Source organism: Thamnophis elegans, chromosome 5, assembly GCF_009769535.1.
Source record: "Thamnophis elegans isolate rThaEle1 chromosome 5, rThaEle1.pri, whole genome shotgun sequence".
Lineage (NCBI taxonomy): Eukaryota > Metazoa > Chordata > Lepidosauria > Squamata > Colubridae > Thamnophis > Thamnophis elegans.
The window spans coordinates 2,493,309-2,518,352 of record NC_045545.1 but is presented as its reverse complement, the minus strand read 5'-3'; the positions used below and the strand labels follow the sequence as shown (position 1 = coordinate 2,518,352).

The window sequence follows — 25,044 nt, the reverse complement described above, 5'->3', positions numbered from 1 at the left end:
GTTTCTCAACCTTGGTGACTTTAAGTCCTGTGGACTTCAACTCCCAGAATCCCCCAGCCAGCATAGCATAGCTGGCTGGGGAATTCTGGGAGTTGAAGTCCACAGGATTTAAAGTCACCAAGGTTGAGAAACACTGCTCTAGTCTATGAGCAAAACTACTGAAAAAGCCAATTGGCTCTGTGGTTTTAGAACAGAATGGAGAACTAGTTTGATACGTTTATGGTGCTTTATTAGTTTATTAATAGTAATATATAGATATATAGTGAAAATAGCCTGCATGTCATCCTCAAAGAAATACAGGGAAAACATTTTCTAGTGTTAAACTCTCCATAATGATTCACACTGTGGAAAGGATATAAATATGCAATAATAATTACATGGTGGAATTTTATAAGGATTCTAATAGCGTCTTTTCTGACTAAAACATATGGTACACATTTGTTAAAACAAGTGATTAAAAAAGTACAGTGGTGGATATAGAATGAAAAGGCATAACAAGCATTACATCCCAGTTCAAAGACAGTATTAAATATTCTTACGGGATTGTTTCAGTTTTTTCGCTCAGCACCTGATGCTGATCTGCACTTCTTCCTCTGTAAATCACTGAAAATTGTATTAAAATATACATTTAAATCCAATAATTAAGGTACTGAGTTCTTTTATACTCTGCCTCAATTTGACGCTTTAGGAACAAAGCTGATCCAGTGTTTTACTTTGTAATAGAAGTGCTAAGAGCTTAGTCTCTTTCAGGGCAATGGGTTTTTCCCTATTCAAGATACGTAGGGATAATTTATATACTGTATTATGTTTATTGTTTGAAAAAGTCCAAGCTCAGTCTGCTTTTCTAATGCCCCAGGTGCTATCCCAACACACTGTTTAAACTTGATTGCTTCTGAGTGCAAAACCATGTTTAGACTGCAGTTGTTCTAGTAATGTTGGATAGATCTCTCGTGGGTGCAGAAAGTTTCAGATTTAAAATACTTTGCTCACTTCTGGTAAGGATTAGTCATTAAAGAAGGAAGGTAATTCAGAAGATTCATTTGAAAATTTAAAAGTGAAATTATCTTCGGGTCAAGCCAGAATGGACACACACCTTTTTCATATATAATAATATGGAAATGGTTTGCTATACCCACCTTTCTGAAATGCTTTTTCAACAGCCCTAGCCTCCGCTGTGTATTAATTAGGCCTTAGCTTTTTGAGATCAATTAAATATAAACTAGCCTCTGGCTTTGGTAATGCTTCCTTCCGGGGTTAAGTAATATGTCTTCAGGTTGGCTTAAGCAGAGTGGCTGGGGCTTTCTTGCCACATTTAGTTCATTCCCTTCAGCTACATTTAGCAGTTTCAAGTGTTAAGAACTTAAAGTTTGTAGTATACTGCGTGCCAAATTTCACGTAGTTCTGAACATAGATCGATAGACATTCTTGACCATATATTTCTATGTAGAAAAACACCAATGTTAAAACAGAAATTGTATCAGATAGGATGAGGTTCTGATACAAATATCTAAATATCCAGTTAGACGAAGCTTAGCTTAAGTACACTAATGTAACCAAAAGGGGCATTAAGAATCCACTTACCCATTCCTACGGAGTTTCCAGAACATGTCACTAGAAGAGAAACATACAAAGATAAGTAGTTAACTGAGAGCAAATACTTCTCAAAAAAAGTTACATTGGCTTATTTTTTTTTAAAAAAGCTTAAAATTGGTGGATGAGTTTTATACAACGAAACCAGTGCTTATAAACTTGTAAATACAATCAATATTTGGAACTAATCTAGGATAAAGCTGGGTAAGAGTTTAGCGTGGTAGCTATCAGCCTAGAAAACGAGATAGTCCCGCCTTAGTCTCAAAGGGTGATGTTGGGCCAGTCACACACACTTCCCCAGGAAGGAAGCAAACCGGATTGGAAAAACTTTGGCAAGAAAGCTGTCCAGGCAGTCATCAGGAATCGACACTGACTTAAAACACACACACAAAGAGAAAAACACTGGTAAATTTGAGTCTAATTGATATTATTTCTAAATAAATGCTAGTAGTTTTTTCCAAAATTCTCATCAGCAGTCAACAAGCTTTCATGGACTAGATTATTGAAAAACTAGAATGAAAATGATGCGTTACAAAATAGCTGCCTATACACCATGTAGAGAGTTGCCATGTTGTTAACAGCCATCACAAAGATGGACTGATAATCTGGCAGGAGCCGAGGTGGCGCAGTGGTTAGGGTGCAGTACTGCAGGCCGCTTCAGTTGACTGCTATCTGCAGTTCGGCGGTTCTAATCTCACCGGCTCAAGGTTGACTCAGCCCTCCATCCTTCTGAGGTGGGTGAAATGAGGACCCAGACTGTGGGGGCGATATGCTGACTCTGTAAACCGCTTAGAGAGGGCTGAAAGCCCTACGAAGCGGTATATAAGTCTAACTGCTATTGCTAATGGTAATAATGTGCACGCCAGTCAATGTGTAAATCGGATGTTCAACCTTGTCAACATTTTAAGACTTGTGGACTTCAATTGCCAGAGTTCACCAGCCAGACATCATCTTAAACCAGATTAATAATGTGTGTATTTTTTATTTCCCTTCATACGCTGTCCCCCAAATTTTTTTTTTTACTACTGCAATCCCTTTTAGGGTTTTTTACCTGAATACATTTTCTTAGGGCAAAAAGCAAGCTTTGCTCTATTATGATCAATTAGAGGTGACACTTCCACCATATAGACGTCCCCACAGGGTATCTCTGTGATGTCACAGTATGTCAGGGCTCCGGCGGATATACAGGTGAAATTTCTTTTCGAGCCATACAGATTTGTGCTGTAATTTATGGATTCTTTCGAACTGCGCCAATATACTCTGATGCTATTGTTGCCCAGTCTGTATAATTTCACCCCAGATGGACAGCAAGGACCTAAGAGAAAAGGGAATAAATTGCAGCTTTGGTGACTTAAAAGGCAACTGTTGAATACCTAAATTTCTTATCACTTATTGCAGTGTTTCTCAACCTTGGCGACTTTAAGTCCTGTGGACTTCAACTCCCAGAATCCCCCAGCCAGCACAGTAACCCTAACCCACCACCGCATCCAGCCCTTTCTTATCAATGGAGGCCGAGTGGAGCAAGTGGCCAGTTTTAAGTTTCTGGGTGTTAGCGTAAAAGAGGACCTCGGATGCCCACATTGCAGCCCTGATCAAAAGGGGCCCAGCAGAGATTATATTACCTGAGACTTCTCAGGAAGCAACAACTGAATGAAAAATTGCTGGTGACCTTCTACCGCTGCACTATAGAAGGTATTTTAACTTACTGCACTTGTGTATGGCAGATAGGACAATGGCAGGATAGGACAGCTCTCCAGAGGGTTAACATCCTTGCCCAGAGGATCATGGGTTGCCCTCTCCCCTCCTCGGAAGAGCTTTATAGCTCCCGCTGCCTTAAGACAGTTCAAAACATTCTTAAAGATCCATCTCATCCTGGGCACCCATATTTTTTTTTTTACTATTACCATCTGGCAGACGGTACAGGATAATAAACACAATAGGCTGAAAAACAGCTTCTATCCCAGGGCAGTGACCATATTGAATTCTACTTATAGTGCAATATGAATGCAACATCTGGGGTTTCCAATTAAATTGTATAGAACGTGAACGATGTGTGTTTGTGTTTTATTTTTATAGTTATAACGTACACAGAACAATGGCATTTAATTTCGTTGTACGAGGTGCAAATGGCAATAAAGTAAAACTAAACTTTTTTTAAAAAAGTAGGCCTGGACTTCATGACAGCCTAGCTAGACACCGAAGATCATTCTCTTCTGTATCAATATATCAATGATTCTCTAGAACAGTGTTTCTCAACCTTGGCGACTTGAAGATGTCCGGACTTCAAGTCCCAGAATTCCCCAGCCAGCGAATGCTGGCTGGGGAATTCTGGGAGTTGAAGTCCGGACATCTTCAAGTTGCCAAGGTTGAGAAACACTGTTCTAGAAGAAGAGCTGAGAAGAGAGGATCCAGATTTCAAGCCCATGAACATAAATTACTAATCGCATGCAAACATTGTTTTTACATTCTTGTATCTCAACTGCAGTTTTAATCAGCAATTTCACATACTTACTAGAAGAAAATCCTTCGTATGTGCAGTCAGAGATCAAACCTGTTTCACTAACTGCTTTGACCGTTACGGTGTAGTTAGTTCCACAGGTGATACACCCCAGGAGGCAAGAGGTTTGGAGGGTACGACACCGGGCTTGTCCTTGGTCTGATTCCAAAATGGTTATGTATGCCTTTGCACCAGTCCCAGGAGACCAGCTGATATTGGCTGTGGATTGTGTCACTTGAGTTACTGAAAGATAAGCTGGGCAGCAAGGATCTTGGGAAAAAAGGAAGAACATATTTAGCATTTGTTACTAGCCAGTGGTGGAACGTAAAACGTTTCGTCACCTATTCTCTGGGCGTGGCTTGGTGGGCGTGGCTTGGTGAGGGGTCATGTGATGGGGTGGGCGTAGCCAACTTATTTTAATTTTTAAAGCATTTTTTTTACTATCTATTCTCCCGAACCGGTAGTAAAAAATGCTTTAAGAAGTGTGGGGGAAACCTTCCAATGCTCGTGCGCTCACAGCTGATGTGCGCGATCGTCAGAAGCTCCTTTTTGTGCTTCTAAAAGCATTTTTACTACCCTCCTGGCCTTCCGCAAAGCCACCAAGTCCTGGCTGCTCCAGCAGGCCGGGGGGCTTGTGAAACACCCAGCCCCATGGAAATTGTGAATGTTGCATCTTCTTTTTAAAGTGTTGTCTTGTCTATTTATCCCCTTCCCCTTGTCTGTTGTGAGCCGCCCGGAGTCCTCCGGGAGTGGGCGGCATACAAGACAAATAAAATGAAATGAAATGAAATTTTTTTCCTGCCGGTTTGGGCAAATAGGCAGGAAAAAATGCTTTAAAAAGCTAAAAAAAAAGAGTTTCCGATAATCGCACGGCTCACAGCCATATTCTTACGGGGTGACTAAGATATTTTAGCATCTTTGGCAATTTGCTGTTTATGATGATAAATTGTCCGTAACAATGGGTAACAGACCCGTCATAACTTGTGTAACATATAAATATTTCAATACTACTTGAAAAAAATGGTACTGGTCATCTTTGAAAAAAAGTGACTGAAAAAAGTGACTTATGACCATTTTTTACACGTATGACTGTTGCAGCATCTCCAAAGTCATGTGATCAAAATTCAGATGCTTGGCAACTGACTCATAGTTGTGACCGTTGTAGGGATCATCTTTTGCAACCATCTGACAAGCAAAATCAGTGGGGAAGCCAGATTCGCTTAACAATTGTGGCAAGAAAAGTCGCAAAACAGGGCAAAATTCCTTTAACGTCCCACTTAGCAACAGAGATTTTGGGCTAAATTGTGGCCATAAATTGAGAATTAATTGCTGGCGGCTTTATTTCAGAATTCTACATCTATGTTAAGTGGAGCTACATCCTCTATTTAAGAACAAGTTTGCGGTCTTGCAGTCCTTCCACAACCAGTTTGGTGATGGACAGCCACATTATATCTATGGTATGGGGGCCCTTTATAAAGTGGGCTTACAAACCAGTTGTGCTGTTTAAAGCAAGTCAGGTGCTACTTCATTTAATAATCAGGAAAGAAACCACTCAACTCCATTTGTTTGAAATTAAGTGTACTTTTACCAATTACAAACGAATAGTAACGAAGCAAAGCTGAATCTGGTTAATTAGGCGCGAAAGCAAAGAATATCATGTATAGTTCAATCCCCTCCCCTTGGCATCCCAGTCCATAGTCCAATTATATTTCACCCAAGTGTCAGGTGGGAGATATCTTTAAAACCCACCATCAGGATGGAATGTTGGACAGTTAACCTTGGCGGGAAACTCCCTTCCTCCACATGCACAATGAGATGGTCAGGACAGCGTCTAGAATCTTCCTCCAGCACATAATGATTCCCCTCCCAAATACCATGCCCCCTCCCTCCCCGTTTCAATGGCAGCCGAAGCAGCAGCAAAGCAGAGGCTGACACAAAGGGTGGGATGACGTTTGCAACAGCTGTGTATGCTGCACACTGGTGACTTCAATTGTATTATTGCAATACTTTCCTTACCTGTCTCCAATGGGACACTGTAACTAGGCAAGCTGTAACCTGCTTCTGTAGTTGCTACAGCATTGATGAAAAACAAGGACCCACATGGAAGGTTAGGGATAGAGCATGAATTTCCAGAACTTGTGCAATACCATTTCCCCGCTTCTCCTTTTACTGTGACAGTGTACATTGCTCCATCACTACGGGCGTGCCAATGCACACTAATTATAGAAAGATTGTCCTTGGAGATGTTTAATATTTCTGGGCTACACGGAGCTGAAAGATTATAGAAAGAGCAGAGAAAATACCACATTCTTATTTGTGACGCATACTGTGTTAAAAGAGATACACATTATAACATCTGCAATTTTTCTGAAAGTCCAATAATACAACAGCAGAAACACCATCTCTGTAGCTGCTCCGACCCTTTGGAATGAGCTGCCCCCAGAGATCTGGACCCTACCCACTCTCATGGCCTTTCGAAAGGCTATCAAAACCTGGCTATTCCGGCAGGCCCCGGGCTGTTGACCTCATGACTGAGGTCCAGCCCCGACCAGATTGGGTGCATGATGTGGTTTTTTAATCTGTTTCCTCTGTTTTTAATTCTTAATTTTTTAAAATTTATTTTCTGTAAACCGCCCGGAGTCATTCGGGATTGGGCGGCCTATAAATTTATTAAATACTAAATACACCACACATACTGCAAAATGTCATCTCTCTGCAATCCTGTTCTTTCAAATTTTTATTTGAAATTTCAACATAATAATTTTCGATATTTTTTTTTGAGAGAGATTGTGTGGCACAATCTTCTGTAATATTTATTTATTGTATCTTATTAGATTCAACAAAAATGACTTTCAGTAGTTTACAACAAATCCCAAATGATCGTTGTTGTCATGAACTAAGTATTATCAAAAGCTAAGCAGAATTTGGTCAAACTTGTGAAGAAGATCAAGGCTGTAGGCTAGAATGACATATATTTTTTTTAAAAAAAGACCAATGACCAAATTCACTTCTATAGTGTCACCAAGAATGTGATGTAGATATGTCTATGGAGATTTTAAGAATCCAGATGACTTGAAGAATACTTTACTTCATGACAATAATGTAATCAAGGGCTTAACTATATCGATACTACATTATTAGAGCCAAAATTAAACAAAGGAAAATCAGCAAACATTCCTTGGCTGTAATTGTGCTTAACAGACAATAAGAAACAGTTTCCATGGGGAAAAACCGTGACCTGTCAAAACCGCACTCGACTAAGCTGCGCCCGGTTAAACTGCGTCGCTGACGTCATCAACAGGGCGACAACAGCCAGCGCGGAGAAAGAAGGGCGCTTTAAATAGCGCTTTGAAAGCAAGCCAATTCAAGTTAAGGTAAGGGTTAGGTTTAGGGTTAGGTTTAGGGTTAGGTTAAGGGTTAGGGTTAGGTTTAGGGTTAGGTTAAGGGTCAGGGTTAGGTTTAGGGTTAGGTTAAGGGTTAGGATTAGGTTTAGTGTTAGGTTAAGGGTTAGGTTTAGGTTTAGGTTTAGGGTTAGGGTTAGGGTTAGGGTTAGGGTTAGGGTTAGGGTTAGGGTTAGGGTTAGGTTAAGGGTTAGGGTTAGGTTTAGGGTTAGGTTAAGGGTCAGGGTTAGGTTTAGGGTTAGGTTAAGGGTTAGGATTAGGTTTAGCGTTAGGTTAAGGGTTAGGGTTAGGGTTAGGGTTAGGGTTAGGGTTAGGGTTAGGGTTAGGGTTAGGTTAAGGGTTAGGGTTAGGGTTAGGTTTAGGGTTAGGTTAAGGGTTAAGGTTAGGTTAAGGGTTAGGTTTAGGGTTAGGTTTAGGATTAGGTTTAGCGGGGTTAGGTTTAGGTTTAGGGGTTAATTTTAGGTTTAGCGTTTACAGCGTGCTTCTGTCTCCGCGCTGTTGTCGCCCTGTTGATGACGTCAGCTACGTGGTTTCGTCGAGCGTTGTTTCGTCGAATGCGGTTTTGTGGTGGAACCGGGAAAAACAATACCCAGATTTTCAAAAGAAATGCAAAGCAGTTTTATTTAAGTTGTTCTCTTGGATATTCCCCCCTCCTCTCAAAAGTACTTTGAAGTGGTGATAAATGTACACATCGTTGTTTTCTTCTGCTACTTCCAACATGGACATCATAAGATAGCAGTTATTAGTTTATTTTCAAGTCTCATTTCATCTTATTATAATCGATGTCTTGCTTTAAAATAAAGGCTAGGGTCGTACCTGTTGTCACCTGTTTAGGTTCACATGACATATTGCTGCCTCTGATTTCACTGAATGAATAGACCGTGATATTGTACTGAGTGTTGCATTCAAGGGCTGAGAAGGTACAGGTCGTGGCAGTATCATGGCACAGTAACTCACTGGTCAAGGCAACAGCTTTGGTTTCATACATTTCAGCACCACGGACAGGAGACCAGATAATCTGAACGGTGTCGCTAGACACAAACACCGGGCTAAAATTACTAGGACAGCAAGGTGCTAAGAGGAAGAAAAAGGGAGGCAGGATTGGGATTAAGACAATACTAAAAATAATAATAAAGCAAATTATTGCAATGCAAACATCCCAAATCAGGATTTAGTCATGGGTTCTTGTTGTGGCCCAGCAGGAGCCATTGGAGCTGCCACCAGACTCCAGCAGCGAGGGGCCCTATGAGTCGGCTCTGGAGGATGTGGAGGACCCTGGACAGGGTTCCAACTCCAAGCAGGGCGCAGAGAGGCTGGTTGGCCACTAGGAGGCTCCTGAGCCTTGGACCAGTAGGGAGGAGACAAGGGAGTGTGATCCGGACATCATCAGTGGGGAGGAGCCAAGGGAGTTATTCCTAGATGCCCGGCATTGGAGAGCTAATAGGTGTAAGGAACAATTACAGGAGGTAATTGCACTCAGCTGGGGGTACTTAGGCTCCTCTCCAGACTATAAAAAGGACTGCTTGTGCACGCGCCCCTTTTGCAAAAGTCAACGCATTAACTAATGTTGGAGAACAGTATTGTGAGCTTGGCAGGCTGGATTGCTGCCAAGGCTTATCTGTGCCGGTTTGCTGCCAAGGACCTGTCTGTCTGTTAATAAATTCCGTAAAGCATCTTTGGCTTGGAGTGCTTTGGTGTGGGACAAGGGGGGGGGTCAGAACAGGTTCTTATGTTGTCATATTATGATAGAAGAAAAAATTGCTGGGTACTTCGGCACCGCTATTCCAAGTGGCAGTGGTCCTACTGTTGGGTCATCAAGGATCTTCTCATATAAAAATCCACCCAATCATAACTGGAAGCAGGCATTTCAGGAGTCTGATTTCCTGAAGATGTTTCAGAGCCAATCTACTTTTTGCTTTTATTAACCCAGGCCCTACGATGAGAACTGTAATCAAGAGATGATTCCCGCAGAATTAAAAAACTCGGCAAGAGAGAAAGAGTGACTGCTCATTCTTGAATTAAAACCAGGTTGACACCAGCCTGGTTCTTTCATCTAAACCCAGTGTTTCTCAACCTTGGCAACTTGAAGATGTCTGGACTTCAACTCCCAGAATTCCCCAGCCAGCGAATGCTGGCTGGGGAATTCTGGGAGTTGAAGTCCAGACATCTTCAAGTTGTCAAGGTTGTGAAACACTGATCTAAAACAATTCATTCCTCAGGCAGAGGTGGAATTGTTTCTGTCCTGTTTAACGCCATCACAGATGAAAACTTGTCACTGGCCACGACAGCCACGGAATTACTGCCTTTATCATTTATTAAGGCAATTGCTAACTTTTGTGCAAAGTCTGTCCAATATACAGAAATAAACTTACCCTTACCTGTAGTATAGTTAAATATGTCACCTAAAGGGCTCTGCCCAGCTTTGTTATAGGCAAAGACACTGATGAAATAGGTGAAGCCGCAATCTGATTGGAAAAGGCATCGGGTACATGATGTGTTGCAGTGCACCTCCAAGCCATCGTCACTTTTCACAAAAGCCACATAATAATCACTCAGATCCACATCGGACCACGACACGGCCAAACTGCCCGGTTCCTTCTCCTCAACGGTTATCCGTTCCGGAGCGCAAGGGACTGCAACGATTTTAACAAAACTCTCTTTAACTTTTCTCATACGAAACCAAACTCGGGACAACAACAACTGCAGCAATTTTTTTTTAAAACCGCCAGCCAATGTGATGTTTGAAAAAAGTTCATCTGTTGCACCTGACATGATGTGATTTTGTAGCACACCTGCTTTTATCGGTCCACCTGTACCAAATAAGTCCATCGCTGTTGTAGGCCAGTGCAAAGCTAAAGAAGATGGCAACAAAATCAGTCCATGCTGCATAACTTACACAGCAAATGTCAGAAATGGTCTGTAATCAATCAAAATAGAGCTGGAAGGGACCTTGGAGGTCTTCTCTAGACCAACCCCATGGTCAATCATGGGACCCTATACAATTTTGTTCAGTCTCTTCTTAAAAACCTCCAGTGATAAAGCACCCACAACCTCTGAAGCAGAGGTGGGTTCCTACCAGTTTGCACCTCTTCGGTAGAACCGGTTCGTCAAATCTACCGAACCGGTTAGAAGAGGTTCCACCAGTGGACCCGGAAAGCAGGCCACACATACAGAAGAGCCTCCAAAAATTTTTGAAACCCACCACTGGTCCTTGGATATGATTATTCTACACTATCATGCTCATATTGATAAAACTCAGCGCCTCTGTGAAAGGCAAGGATGACTACCGCGTTTGTGGTGCAATCAGAACGTTGCGTGTGTTGAAGTTGTTTTAACGCAAACCAAAGATGCCCTTTAAAAAAACAAGTTTACATCCTATTCTTATGCATGCCAGTGCTGTGTGTGATGTAATTTAAGGTGGTTCTGACAAGTGTCGTCGGCATCTTCATATCCGGTCACATGGGCGGCAAGCCACTCCCATCCGGTCACATGGGGAGGCAAGCCACTCCCACAAAGGAGGCCACACCCACAGAGTAGGTTCAAACAATTTTTGAAACCCACCACTGCTCTGAAGGCAACTTCTGTTCCACTGGTTAATTGTTCTCACTGTTAATGAAGTTTCTCTTTAATTCCAGATTGCTTCTCTTATTTAGGAAACATACTGCCTGCTATTTCTAGCAGCAGTAACACATGGGCAAGCACCAATATATGTTATTGATATGTTTTTATACTATCAAGTAATTTTTGTTTTAAAATAAATTTATTAAGCAGGTGTCAGTATTGCAGATTTTGGAGGAAATTATTCTTGCGTATGATCTAAAATGGAGATCTCCAACCTTGGCGACTTTTAAGATTTGTGGGCTTCAACTGCCAGAATTTCTTAGCCCAGTGTTTCTCAACCTTGGCCCACCTGAAGATGCATGGACTTCAACTCCCAGCCAGCATTCGCTGGCTGGGAAATTCTGGGAGTTGAAGTCCATGCATCTTCAGGTGGGCCAAGGTTGAGAAACACTGTCTTAGCCAGTCATGCAGGCTGGGAAATTGTGGGAGTTGAAATCAAATCTTAAAAGTCGCCAAGGTTGGAGACCCGGATCTAAAAGACTGTTTGGTGACATCAACATTACTAAACAAGAAACTGAGGGACGAATGAATTCTCATCTTGTCTTATGCAGGAAGCCAGTTGGGTATCTATGTACCAGTTACTCTCTCTCTCTCAAGTCTAAGAAGAAGATGGCAAACCATTTCTGAAAATGCTACTAAGATTTTTGCCGGGCAATTGCCAATACTCAAGACAGACACACACAGACACAAACATAAAATATTTAAAGAGTTCAGCTGAAATAAAAGGAGTGGAGGCAGCTCGTAAAACAAGACTTGCTATCTTATAAGGAAGACAGTTCAATATTTTGGATATTTCATTTCCATAAAAATAGTCCACATGTCTTTCTGTTTTACATCCCTCCGTCTGTGTGATGTAATTTTTGGATCGTACGTGTTCACCTACCAGTTTTGAAAATCACAGCCTCTGTGGGGTTGCTAGGACCAGCTTCGTTGCTCGCTACCACCGCCAGGGAATACTCAGCTCCACACTCCAACGACGAGATAGTACAGGAAATGGAAATTGAACTACAGTTTCGTTTGGAAGTGTTGCTATAGGCCGCAATGCTGTAACTGGAAGCGCCTTCTGTTGGCATATAAGAAACCATTGCTCCCAAAGACTCACTATCAAAGATGACTTGAACATCTCCCGGTGCACGAGGCCCTGGAATACAGTTTTAACAACATCCCATTGTCATTACAATGCAAACAAAACAAAAAAAAGAGCTTTTAATCTATTGTATTGTATTGTATTTATTGTATTTATTTGTCTTGTATGCCGCCCACTCCCAAAGGACTCCGGGCGGCTCACAATAGACAAGGGAAGGGGAAAACTGGACAAAGACAACACTTTAAAACAAAAACCGCCACATTCACAATTTCCGTGGGGCTGGGTGTTTCACAAGCCCCCCGGCCTGCTGGAGCAAGCCAGGACTTGGTGGCTTTGCAGAAGGCCGGGAGGGTAGTAAGGATCCGGATCTCGACGGGGAGATCGTTCCAGAGGGCTGGACCTGCGACAGAGAAGACCCTCCCCCTAACTGTACAATAGCTTCAACCATCACACTAAAATTATGGTACAGTCTGTTCTCTTCTAGTTTAGTTTATAACAATTATCAAATCTTGGTTTACGGCTTGGCTTACTGTGGGAAGCTATCAAAAGGTGGCTTATTGAACTTAACATTGTAAAGCAAATTCTCACTGTGAGGTATAAATCCAGTGTATATGAATGCTTACATTTCTAGCAAAGGTGTTTACAACGAAAAAACCAAGATAGCCAAAATGGCAACATCAACTCCCTGATGCTTGCTTAAATTGCCTAATTTGAAGAAAAAATTTGAAGTTATAAGAACTGTTTATATTTCCATTCTTCATTCATCATCTACAACAGCCCGTTGTCTTAACACTTCAAAGAAAGCAGTAACATTGAAAATGCAATGGTTATTCAAGTATTGTTGCTACTAAAACCGTGGGCAATAAGCAAAAAAATCTTTTTCTTTAATCATTATGATATTTATTGAAATTCAATTGTTCCTTGAAAAAAGATGCTGGCTTCTTACTTGTTCTTTGGTTGTAGGTAAAATCATCTCCAGGTATCCCATTAATATCCCATGCATATACCTTGATGGTATAGGGAGTTCCTGGATCTAAACTGGAAAATATTAGGGAGTTGTTGGTGGTATTTTCTTTTAACATGTTACCCAAACCATCTGATCTTATGATAGACACAGAGAATCCAACAGCCATATATACAGCACTCCAGCTAACCACAATGTTGTTACCACTCGGAGAATTTGCTATCAGCATAGGGGCAGCGAGCACTGTAAATGCGAAAATACAGATTAGATTTAGTGAGATTTGGTATACGGGTAAATGGAGATGAAGTAAGGCAACATATCAGTCTAAGTCAGTAATAGTAGTGATATTTCTTAGATAATATTTGTATGTACTGTTGGTATATATATTCTAACATAGCAATATGCAGTTATCCACTGTAAAAATACATCTGTTATAAATAGCTATAAAACTCATATTTTCTCCTACAATTCATGGACACAAGGGTGCAATATTTTTATGTATCCTAATTCCTTAACAGACCATAATAGATGATGGGAAAGTGTCAAACTGGAAAACATATTATATTGGGTGCACCGAGGTACACCCACGTTACACCTGTCCTCCACGAGCTGCACTGGCTACCAATTGGTCTCCAGACACAATTCAAGGTGTTGGTTATTACCTTTAAAGCCCTGCATGGCTTAGGGCCAGGGTACCTTCGAGACTGCCTACTGCCACATACCTCCCAGCGACCGGTGAGATCCCACAGATTGGGCCTCCTTCAGATGCCGTCAGCCAGACAGTGTTGGCTGGCGGGTCCCCGGAGGAGAGCCTTCTCTGTGGCTGCTCCGACTCTTTGGAATCAGCTACCCCCGGAGATCCGGACCATACCCACTCTCATGGCCTTCAGGAAAGCTGTAAAAACCTGTCTGTTCCGGCAGGCCTGGGGCTGTTGACCTCACTGTTGAGGTCTAGCCCCGATTAGAATGAATGTATGTGGTGTTGCGATTTTAAACCATTTTTTTTTGTTATGTGTTCGTTATGTGTCTTTTTTTTTGTAAGCCGCCCGGAGTCCTTCAGGATTAGGCGGCATATAAATTTTATAAATAAATAAAATAAATAAATATTCTGTGAAGTGCATGTCAATACTAACTACAGATAAACTGGCAGCCAATACAGTTGTCCCAAGCTAGTCTATAGTATTGTTTAACAACATCTATACAATAATATGACTTGCAACAAATAAAATATCTAAATCTTTTCAAGAAAAGTCCTAGATGGGGTGCATTGCTATATTCCATCACTGAAGGTCAGAACCTTATACAGTATAAATTTTCCAGCATGAGATGAGCATATCAGATAGAAAATATTCCTAGGCAGCTGATGGCTTACTTATAATAAATTTCTTAAATTAACATCTTAATCAGAAAATTGCATTGATGAAAACATGTTAATCATTATCATTTTATCATTTTCAATTTTCTACACCCTGACCCATTCATTGCCACCATATTTCTCAACAACTCATTCAGAAATCATAATGTTGCCACTAGATAATTAAGCAAAAATTCAATGCCAACGTTTCAGTCGTTGGCAACTACTGGGGCCCCAAGAATTACTCTTGATTTTTTTTTCAATGGTGTGTCATACAATCACACTCTAACAAGTAGTGGAGATCAGGACAAAGAGCGAGCTAATGAAATAAACTGCATTTCAATTTAAACTAATTCACATTAAACATAGATCCAGTCATGTGTTTAAGCATGTCTTTCACATTTCAAAACTACCATTTGGAAGTTGCTGTGAAATAAACTCAAATGTGAATATAGTGCTGGGCCTTATACCAATATATGGTAATCCCTGTTTTAGATCAAGCAACTTATTGGGGGCAAATTATTGAAATCTCCTTCTCCAGAGAGAAAAGACTTTTGACATATTCAACGGGGAAATATACCAATAGCATTTAATCAACCTTCATTTACGGAACAAAGCTTAAAACATGGTTTCCTCCCATACTTATTTGGCTTCAGTTGCAGACTTCTGATTCTAGATGCAACCATTAAAGCTAGTGATTATATGCCATGGATCAGTGGTGGGTTTCAAATTTTTTCGGAACCTACTCTGTGGGTGTGGCCTCCTTTGTGGGAGTGGCTTGCCAGCCATGTGACCTGGTGGGAGTGGCTTGCCAGCCATGTGTGTTCCCCCCCCCCCTCTCTCTCTCTTGTATCAGGATGCATGCAGTCTTAGGTCTACTCAGCGTAAAGGACAAAGGAGTAACTACAGGAGATGATTGCGAGCAGCTGTTGCTCATTGGGATCCTGAATATAAAGAGACTGCTGGTGCCATGCCCTGGTTGCAGAAGTCAACGTTCCCTGTTCACATGCAAACATCGAGTAAAGCCAACTTGGATAAGTGACTTGATTTATATAATCCTGTTTTGCAATAGTTTATGAGTTATAGGACTTTTGCCAGAGCAATTATCTGTGTTTATTTTGGGCTCACAGCCAGCAAGAGCTGGAACTGATGATAAAAAAACATTCCTTTGAAGGTTCTGTTTGGCTTTCGTTTCTGGTGGGGGTCAGAACAATACATATATACAAAAACAAATATAAATATAAATTACTGATAGCATCGGTATCTTCCTTTTGTTCAAAAGCTATCAAAGTCTCTAAAGCAGAGGTGTCAAACTCGCGTCATTACATTGTCGTCACGTAACATATCGTGACTTTCCCCCCCTCGCTAAAACGGGGGCAGCCTGGCCAGCATGTGACACATCCTGCCCATGGGCCGTGAGTTTAACACCCCTGTTCTAAAGCAATAACAAGCATCCTTCTGAAGCTAGATTAAACAAGAGGTTTGAGGCAGTGTGGCAAGGATATATGGCACTTTGGATTCAAGACAAAAAGTACAGATGCTACCCTGTCTGCAACTCTTTTTTTAATATACTTTTTTTATTTTCCATTTTCATAACATACAATCACATGTATAGTATTACATAGCCAGTATCCTATTATATTAAGTAGCAATTACATCAGTTCCTCTTGTCATCAACACCCAGAAAGATAAAAACCCATTATTAGCTCTTCTGCTCTCCATACACCTCTTTCTTCCCCCTCTCTCCTACCTCCTTTCTTCCCTCCATCATCCTTTTCTACTCTACTTCCCCTTCCTTTCTCCTTCTCCTCTCTCTTCATTCCACTCCTCCTTATCCTCCTCACCTTCCCCCCTTACCCTCTCTCCTATCCCTCTCTTCCTATCTTTCTCTCTCCTCTGTTTCCCACTCTTCCTCTCATTGGTGTAACGCCCAAAAAGATAAAAACCCATTATTAGCTCTTCTGCTCTCCATACACCTCTTTCTTCTACCTCTCTCCTACCTCCTTTCTTCCCTCCATCATCCTTTCCTACTCTACTTCCCCTTCCTTTCTCCTTCTCCTCTCTCTTCATTCCACTCCTCCTTATCCTCCTCATCTTCCCCCCTTACCCTCTCTCCTATCCCTCTCTTCCCATCTTTCTTCTCTCCTCTGTTTCCCACTCTTCCTCTCATTGGTGTATTTCCGCTTCTGAGCAAACTCCAATCTATGTTGATGGTATTTATGCTTCCATATCAATATACTTAACATATCCAGATAGCTTATGCTTAAAATTAGTAATAACGTAAATTGTTAAAAATTTGGGTAACAGCAAGAAGCTGAGTTCAATGTAGAGATATTTTAGACTGTGATTGTCAAAAGTTATACCATGTATGGGCTCTGGGAAGTCGGGGGGAGGGAAGGGAGGCGGGGATCTAGGGGGAGGGGGGGAGGGGGGAAATATAATATGTGTTAAATTTTAAAGCATGATTGCACTTGTATACTGTGGTTTTTATTAATGTTAGTGTCAAAACAGAACAAACTGAATATATCGGAAAGTAAGAGATACCGAAGGGAGGAGCTGAATGAAAGAAGAAGGAGAGTAGAGAGAGTGAGAGAGAGGAGGAGGAGAAGGAAGGGAGGGAATGGATTAAGAGAGGGAGTGATAGGGTTAGGGTTAGATAGAGGGGGAGGGGAAGTAGGCGTAGAGGGGTATGAGAGAAGGAAGAATGAAAGTTGGAGGGGGATGAAAGAGGGTGTATGGTGGGCTAAGGCGGTATATTGGGTTTGTATTGTAGGGGGCATTCTCTATAAAAGCGAGGGCTGTGTTTATTACTCAATGTTATATGCCTCGGTTGCACAGTAAACATGTGATTGTATAGAATGAAATGGAAATAAAAAGATTTGTACCTTGAAAAACATATCCTAGTTTTAAAGAAAAAATAAGAGAAGACAGTATACATGTGCAATCATATTATGTTAAAATCTAACACTCCTCATCAAACCTCCCTCCCTCCCACCCTCCCACCCAACCCCGCCCCCCAGCCTTCCCTCCCCCCGACTTCCCAGAACCCATACACGGTATAAATCTTTAACAAAAACAGTCAAAAATATATTGGAAGAAAGAATAGAAAATTGATAACATCTTTACATTGAGCTTAGCTCCTCCTTGCTAAGCTAACTTTAAACAATTTATATCATTCCTGATCTTAATCACAAGCTATCTGGAATTTCTTAGTCCCGTATGGAACTCTTTAAAGCAACTGTATCATTAGAGAAACATTCCCATATATTCTGTGGGATTTTTCCGTCTCCATATCCAAGGCTCTGCACAGCCTTAGCTTGGTTGCAGAGATCACCTTAATATTTAATAACTTGTATAGTGTCTGAAATAAAATCAGAAAGTACCTGTCTTTGCCTTCTTTGAAGGGGAAGGCTGACTTCTTCCTCCTGTGTTTATAGATCGGATTGTGATTTTATACAGCGTAGCAGCTTTCAATTCTGTCACGGTCCCTGGTGAATTTGTGACTATGGTTTCAACGAACATCTCTCCGTCCTGCGCTGCCAGAAGATAACTGGATGCCCCTGTGACAGCCGCCCATTCCACTGTAATACTGGTGCTCAGTTTTGAATAGGCTTGGTCAATGACGGGAATCTCAGGAGCTTCAACGAAGGGAGGAGAACCTCAATCGTTTCAAAATCAAGACACGTCGTACGGAAAGTTGCTGAATGTGGACGGTTCTTTCAAAGATAGGAACTCTGAAAGCTTGAGTGCCTTTTACCCTGTGCGTGTTCTCTTAGCAGTATCTGATTCCAGAAACATAATAGAAGACCACAGCGGGGGAAACAATACGGATAGTCCTTGGCTTATGATCACAATTGAAAGCAGAATTTCCATTGCTAAGCAAGGTGGTTGTTAAATGAATTGTACATGCGCGCGCTGGCCAGCTGAGTTCACCCTTTTTTAAAGCCATTTTTCGCCCTCCCCAGGCTCCAGAGGCCTTATAAGAGCCTGGGGAGGGTGAAAAGAGCCTCCTTGCCCCCTACAGAGTCCCCCCGGAGGCTTCATGAGCTCCCCTGAAGCCTCCGGAGCACAAAAAAACAGCCCTACGAGCAAACCAGAAGTTTGGGATCGAACTTCTGGTTTGCTTTGAGGGTCGTTTTGATTGCTCCAGAGGCTTCAGGGAAGCCTCCTGAAGGTCCCTGAAGCCTCCGGAGGGCTTCCGGGGGGCAGGGGAGGCTGTTTTCACCCTCTAAAGCAGTGTTTCTCAACCTTGGCAACTTGAAGATGTCTGGACTTCAACTCCCAGAATTCCCCAGCCAGCATTCGCTGGCTGGGGAATTCTGGGAATTGAAGTCCAGACATCTTCAAGTTGCCAAGGTTGAGAAACACTGCTCTAAAACCTCTGGAGCCTGGGGAGGGCGAAAAAAGCATGCAAAAAATGGGGGGGGGACGTCTGCAGTGCGTGCATGCACACTGGGGTGTGTGTGTGTGTCGCGCATTGCATTATGGGTGCGGCATGCCCGCACACGACCCCCCTGCACTCCCCCCTACTTATGGCACACGAGCCAAAAAAGGTTCGCCATCGCTGGTATAGGTGATGGCTACCCTTTTCCAGACCAAATGGCCGAAGCACAAGCACATGTCTGAACCCCCAAAATGCAATGCACACATGACCCCCTGCATGCACCCCACCGCCCTGTGCATGCACTCCTCCCCACATGCCACACAGGCGCCCACGCCCATCTCACGAGCCCCACACACACACAGCCAGGGCGGAGACGCAAAGACCACCTGGTCGGCGGGAGGCGTGCGCACATGCACATCAGAGCTGAACTGGGATGAGAGCTCACCCACCCACAGCAAGGGCGCTGCAGGCCACCTCTGGTACGTGTGCCATAGGTTTGCCATCACGGGTATAGGGTTTCCTGCGTAAGCAGGGTGTTGAGGTGGCGTAGTGGTTAGAGTGCAGCACTGCAGGCTACTTCAGCTGACTGCTAGTTCGGCAGTTCGGCAGTTCTAATCTCACCGGCTCAAGGTTGACTCAGCCTTCCATCCTTCCGAGGTGGGTAAAATTAGGACCCAGACTGTGGGGGCAATATGCTGACTCTGTAAACCGCTTAGAGAGGGCTGAAAGCCCTATGAAACGGTATATAAGTCTAACTGCTATTGCTACTGCTAACTTGAAGACCTCCAATGTTCCTTCCAACTCTGTTATTCTATTCTATTCAACCCTCCAAGCACCTAAATTTTGATCATGTAACTATAGGGATGCTGTGGCGGTTGTAACAGTGAGTATCGGTTGCAAGTTACTTTTTTCAGTGCCACTATAACCTCATTGCTAAAGGAGGATTACCTGTACACAGTTGCAAGTTGAGGACTCCCTGTACACAAAAACTTTTTTTTGAATAGAGAAAGAAGTATAGGTGGGGAAGAGAATTCATGAAGGAAATGAGAGGAAAAAAGAAAAAGAAACTGCATTCTCAAAGTCAGCAATTTCACAATAAATGGGGTTTCAGAAACCTTGGCAATTTTCCTGGAGGTGTTCTAATGCAAGAAAGGCGAATTCTTTTTGAACAATATTTCCCTTGTATTTCCCTTAAGCCAGTACCATTCTTTCACTCAGTGCTTACTAACTAGCTACTCAGATACACACACCCCTTTCTTATTATTTTTTTTTTGCAAGGACGCTTATTCAACAAAACTTTGCGCTAGCAAGAAATTATTCAGAAAAAAGGAAGTATAGTAGCGGAAATAACATGCCTTTTTTTACTTTCTACTTCACTGCAAGTGTTTTTTCTTCAAAACCACATTTAAATTTTCTGTTCACAAACTATAAAGACCTGTGGGCAGGTAAAATTCAAAAACACAGCGCTTCATTTTATTTCATTACCGAAATCCTCTATGGATTTAACCGTTTTATCGTACACCTCTCTAATTAAACGCAGGGATGAATATATCTCAAAGAATACAGTGGTTTCTTTGTCATCAGGATTTCAAATTGAAGCAGCTAATCGCCTGATGAATTATAAGAAGCCCAGGAGAAAGGATTGAAAAGGACGCATCACTTCCGTGATGGCACACTTAACCCAAAGTTTACTAGCTACTACTTTTACAGTTTATAGTAAATTGTAAACTAACCACCCAGACCCTAATTGGCTAATTTTTCATTAGCTAGTTTGTGATTCAGAATGAGAAAGACCTAGTTTGTGAATGGAGAAATGCAATTGATAGGATTAGCTGATACGATTTTTCACCAACTCTCCATTATAATGGAACGTGTGAATGACTTCGAAGGGAAGAAATGCTGCCTAGGAAACAATCAGACAAAAAAACTACAGGGGCCTCATGAAATACCTTAGCAGTTAAAGAAATTTAGGAAGGACCCAGCCTAATTGTTCAGATAGTCAAAAATAATAAGGGGAAGTTTCAGACTTCAGACTTACAAGAGTCTGTTAATGTAGCCTTACAATAAAAAATATAATTAGTTCATCTAGTAATGTTTCCTGTCTGGTTTACCCAGAAAGGCTGACACTCATTAGTATTAAGAAGACAGATCTGAAATGAAAATTTGTGGGAGGAATAGATGTGTACAATACAATTTATACAATAGAAATTGTCCATTTTATTTCCATTTCTTCATAGTGAAAGGAAGACGGATTCATAGCAACACAGTAGAGTCCAATTATTGGACTTCTGAAGGGAGGGTTAAGTCAAGATCAAAGAGAATCCTTTAACTACCATGTCTCCCCGAAAATAAGACAGGGTCTTATTTTCTTTTGACCTCCGAAATAAGTGCTTGGCCTTAATTTCAGAGAGGTCTTATTATTTCTGGCCCCTTAACTTCGGCCTGTGGGCTGCGAATCGGCGGATTCAGAGAAGGCCAGAAGTTCTGTCGGCACACTCCTGCGAGCCCTAGCAATGGTGGGTCTGCCTCTCTTTTTGCAGGCGCCACTAAGAGAAGGGGGCGTGGCATTAGGATTTGCGGGAGCGGCCTCTGGGAGGCTGATCCGCATGGATGGAAGGTGCATGTGAGTGCATGGGGCAATTCCCCCCCCGGGGGTTTAAATATTTTAGGGGAGGGCTTATTTTCAGGGGAGGGCTTATTTTAGCGCATGCACTCAAAAGCCCAATTGGTTTTTTTTTTTTAATTCCGGGGAGGTCTTATTTTCGGGAAAACAGGGTAGTTGGACTGCTGATCCGTGCATATCACTATTGACCGCACAAACCTTTTTCAATGTCGCACTCTACAGAATATCCTGGGAAATACAAATATAACTCCCGCAATTCCCCGTCACCCAATTCTCATTTTTCAAACTATCCGATACTAACCTGTTAACTGCTTTATCAGTGTTTCAGCTAGTATAACCCCATTTTTATCAATGGCATCCACCGTCAGAGTGTAAACTGTGTTGGGGGCCAACGATGACAAAGTTGCTACAAGTGTAATATCACTGAAATGGCCCATCAAAGTGTGACCCAAATTGTTCACAGGGGTTGCTGTGACTCTGTAAGAAGAGGTGTCTGGAAATTTAGGCCAACGAAGAGAAACCGTTCTTGATGTCACATCATAAACAGATACCGTGAAACCTGCAAAACAGATACAAGAGTCGTGTTCAGTTTCCCCCCCACTTTCCTGGTTCCAATTTAGAAAATATCCAAATGCAATACAAGTCCTTCAATTATTAAGTCCTAAAATCATTTGCAAAAAAATGTAGATTTTTAATATCTTTTTTTTTTAACGACAAAAGATTTTCTTAATTTTTTTTTACCTGTCTCAGCAGAAACAATCTGTAAAGAAAGATTTGGAAAATTAGTAACAGAAACAAGCACTGAGATATTTACCTTAAAAATAAAATGTAATGGCAGAATAATTAGGAATTTTCACAGTAGTACTTTACATTTGAATGTTTTCAATAGGAGCTATTCCCTACTTATGCATTTTAAGTTTTATGCACATGAGTCTATTAAAGGAGCCTTCACATCTACATATAATAATCTATTTAAAACACTTTACATCTAAGTCACAATAATGTTTACAAATTAAATAATATGATAATTACAAGGCTATGAATGAAATGGGCTAGTATTCAGAAGTTCATATTATTAACGAATCTTTCCTTTCAAAATCTGTCTGTTATTCTAGAAGAGAAAGTATCCAGTTGTTGACACACAGGTATGTGAAACCGAAATACAATCCTACCATTTTCCCTAGAAGATCTGAATGCAACAACCCCCCCCCCCAAATCTAGTAAGAGAATTCCAAATATTCATTCTATCCCATGTTCTCGTTAGGGCCACAATTGTCATATGCATTACGGTGCTTTAAGGGATATCATTTGTTATGTATGACTTATGGTCCACAAGCCAAAATGTTTATATCGCTAAGATCTCTAGGTCACTCCGTTGATCAGTTAAACTTGCTCTTTAGACCAAATGATACTTGCAAACACAAAAAGATATTATACAGTTGAGGCAGCCAGGCATAATTCACCAAACCTAATTGTTAAATAGTTATGCATTGGATTGAATTTCTGATTTGTTTCTGAATAGCTGTGTCACTAGATCACACCAAAATAATATACTAGGGAATAAACTGAACCGAGCTCAAGCTTTTAAATAAGCATTGTATACGGGAATCATAAAACTAAAACTTATTTTTTGGGCTAACTATGTTACAGCTGCAAATAAATAATAAGGTATTTAATTAAAGTGAGTTTTACGTTTTTTTTAAAGGATGTCTTTTAAATTATGAATTGAGTTAAAAAATTATGATAAAGGTGCATTTTCATCCTGCATTATCTCATAAAAATGAAATACCCAGAGCTGCTAAGCAAATAAATAATTGAGTGATAAGATGAAAAAGTTAATGTATTGTAAAACATTTCGGCATCTAAGGTTGCATATAGTCTAAAGTCTAAACCAATTAAGACTGAAATATTGATCTTAACCTAAAATAGTTTTTAAAAACCAGCATCATTTCAGAATTTTAAAAGTTTCATAAATGAAAAGAAGATGTAGAAAGTATTAAGACTGAAAGTGGTGGTTTTTTTTTAAAGCAAGGAATTCCTGGAAGAGGTTAAGAAATAAACAAGGCAGACTCACCATTTTAAAACTTATCAGAAACAATCCAGCGGAAAGGAATAGTTTAGAGCCTCCACACATCGTATACCTACTTTTCTCACCAACAGAATGAAATTACCACTTAGAACAGAATTCACCTTCTAAGAAAGTTATCAGTTGGCTTCAGCCTCCAAGTTTGTGGCTCCTCCTCCAGTTACAAGTAGCTTGTAAAAATTGTACAGAATAAATCTACATCTATTCATGTAAAGATATTTCTTTTCTTTTTTTAAGTTATGGGACGCATACATAGAAACTAACATCTTACATAGTAACATCTTAGTAAATTACTTTCTCAAAAGTTAGTTCTGACAATATATTGAGGACCAACATGAATAAAACAGGTCTGTTCACAAGTTACTCTACTCATGTGAAATATACAATAGGGAACTATTGTATATTTCACAGGTGGCGCAGTGGCGCAGTGGTTAAATGCAGTGGTTAAATGCAGCACTACAGGCTATTTCAGCTGACTGCAGTTCGGCGGTTCAAATCTCACCGGCTCAGGGTTGACTCAGCCTTCCATCCTTCCGAGGTGGGTGAAATGAGGACCCGGATTGTTGTTGGGGGCAATATGCTGACTCTGTAAACCGCTTAGAGAGGGCTGAAAGCCCTAGGAAGCGGTATATAAGTCTAACTGCTATTGCTATTGCTATTGCTAACTATATACCTATTAAAGACAAGTGCAAGACTTATTCCCCAAAAGAATGATGCAAAATGTGTGTGTGAATACATAAATACATAGATACAAATGGTCTTGAATTATGACCTTTTGCTCAGTGGATGTTTACGGTAGTGCTAAACGAAAGGGTAGTTATGTCCAGTCCCTGATGTTATGGCCATTGCAGCATCTCGGTGGTCATGTGATCAAAATTTAGGGTTATGGCATCTTCCTTGCACTTATGACTGCCTCAGAAGCCTTCCAAAACTTCACATGAAGGCCTCACATGACTTGAACAAGAACTCATAATTTGAACAAGGTGATGAAAGAAATGTCCTCCTGGGTTCAGCTCCAAGTGGGGAAGAAGACACTGGAGACATGGAGGCTGCTTGGAAAGATGGTTTTAATGGTGGACAGGATCGTGACCCGTCAAAAGCGCGAACGTCATAAGCGCGCCGACAACACCGGGGCGCCAAAACCGCGATGTCAAAAGCGCGCCGACAACAGTGCGCCGACAACAGCGGGCCGACAGAAGCGTGATTCAATTTAAGATAAGATTTACAGTTAGGTTTAGGGTTAGGTTTAGGGTTACGTTACAGCGCGCTTCTGTCGGCGTGCTTTTGTCGGTGCGCTTTAGGGCTAATTAGTCGCTCATTCATCATCCATCATTCCACCTCGGAAGGATGGAAGGCTGAGTCAACCCTGAGCCGGTGAGATTTGAACTGCCGAACTGCAGATAACAGTCAGCTTGAAGTGGCCTGCAGTACAGCACT

At 41.4% G+C, this 25,044-nt stretch overlaps 1 protein-coding gene across 1 annotated transcript; it reads right to left on the bottom strand.

The window, feature by feature from the left end:
• Positions 1 to 419: 419 nt before the first annotated feature.
• On the bottom strand, positions 420 to 23,655 carry FNDC7 (fibronectin type III domain containing 7). Its single transcript, XM_032217691.1, has 12 exons — positions 23,596 to 23,655; positions 22,263 to 22,281; positions 17,898 to 18,152; positions 13,143 to 13,403; positions 11,993 to 12,250; positions 9,867 to 10,121; positions 8,305 to 8,562; positions 6,104 to 6,358; positions 4,103 to 4,357; positions 2,642 to 2,905; positions 1,582 to 1,611; positions 420 to 603 (listed from the first exon to the last, which is right to left on the bottom strand). The coding sequence occupies exons 1-12, from the start codon at positions 23,653 to 23,655 to the stop codon at positions 536 to 538; spliced, it is 2,238 nt and encodes a 745-aa protein (XP_032073582.1). The 3' UTR covers positions 420 to 535.
• Between the last annotated feature and the right edge of the window lie 1,389 nt (positions 23,656 to 25,044).

What these genes read in the sequence shown, in the direction of transcription:
- FNDC7 (XM_032217691.1), bottom strand. Translation starts at nt 23,655, where the DNA reads ATGTGTGGAGGCTCTAAACTATTCCTTTCCGCTGGATTGTTTCTGATA. An exon ending in GGCTGTGATTTTCAAAACTG is followed by an intron (nt 10,122 to 11,992) that starts GTAGGTGAACAC and finishes AAATCGTTGCAG; the next exon opens with TCCCTTGCGCTCCGGAACGG. An exon ending in ATACGAAGGATTTTCTTCTA is followed by an intron (nt 2,906 to 4,102) that starts GTAAGTATGTGA and finishes CTTTTCTCTTAG; the next exon opens with GTCCTTGCTGTCCATCTGGG.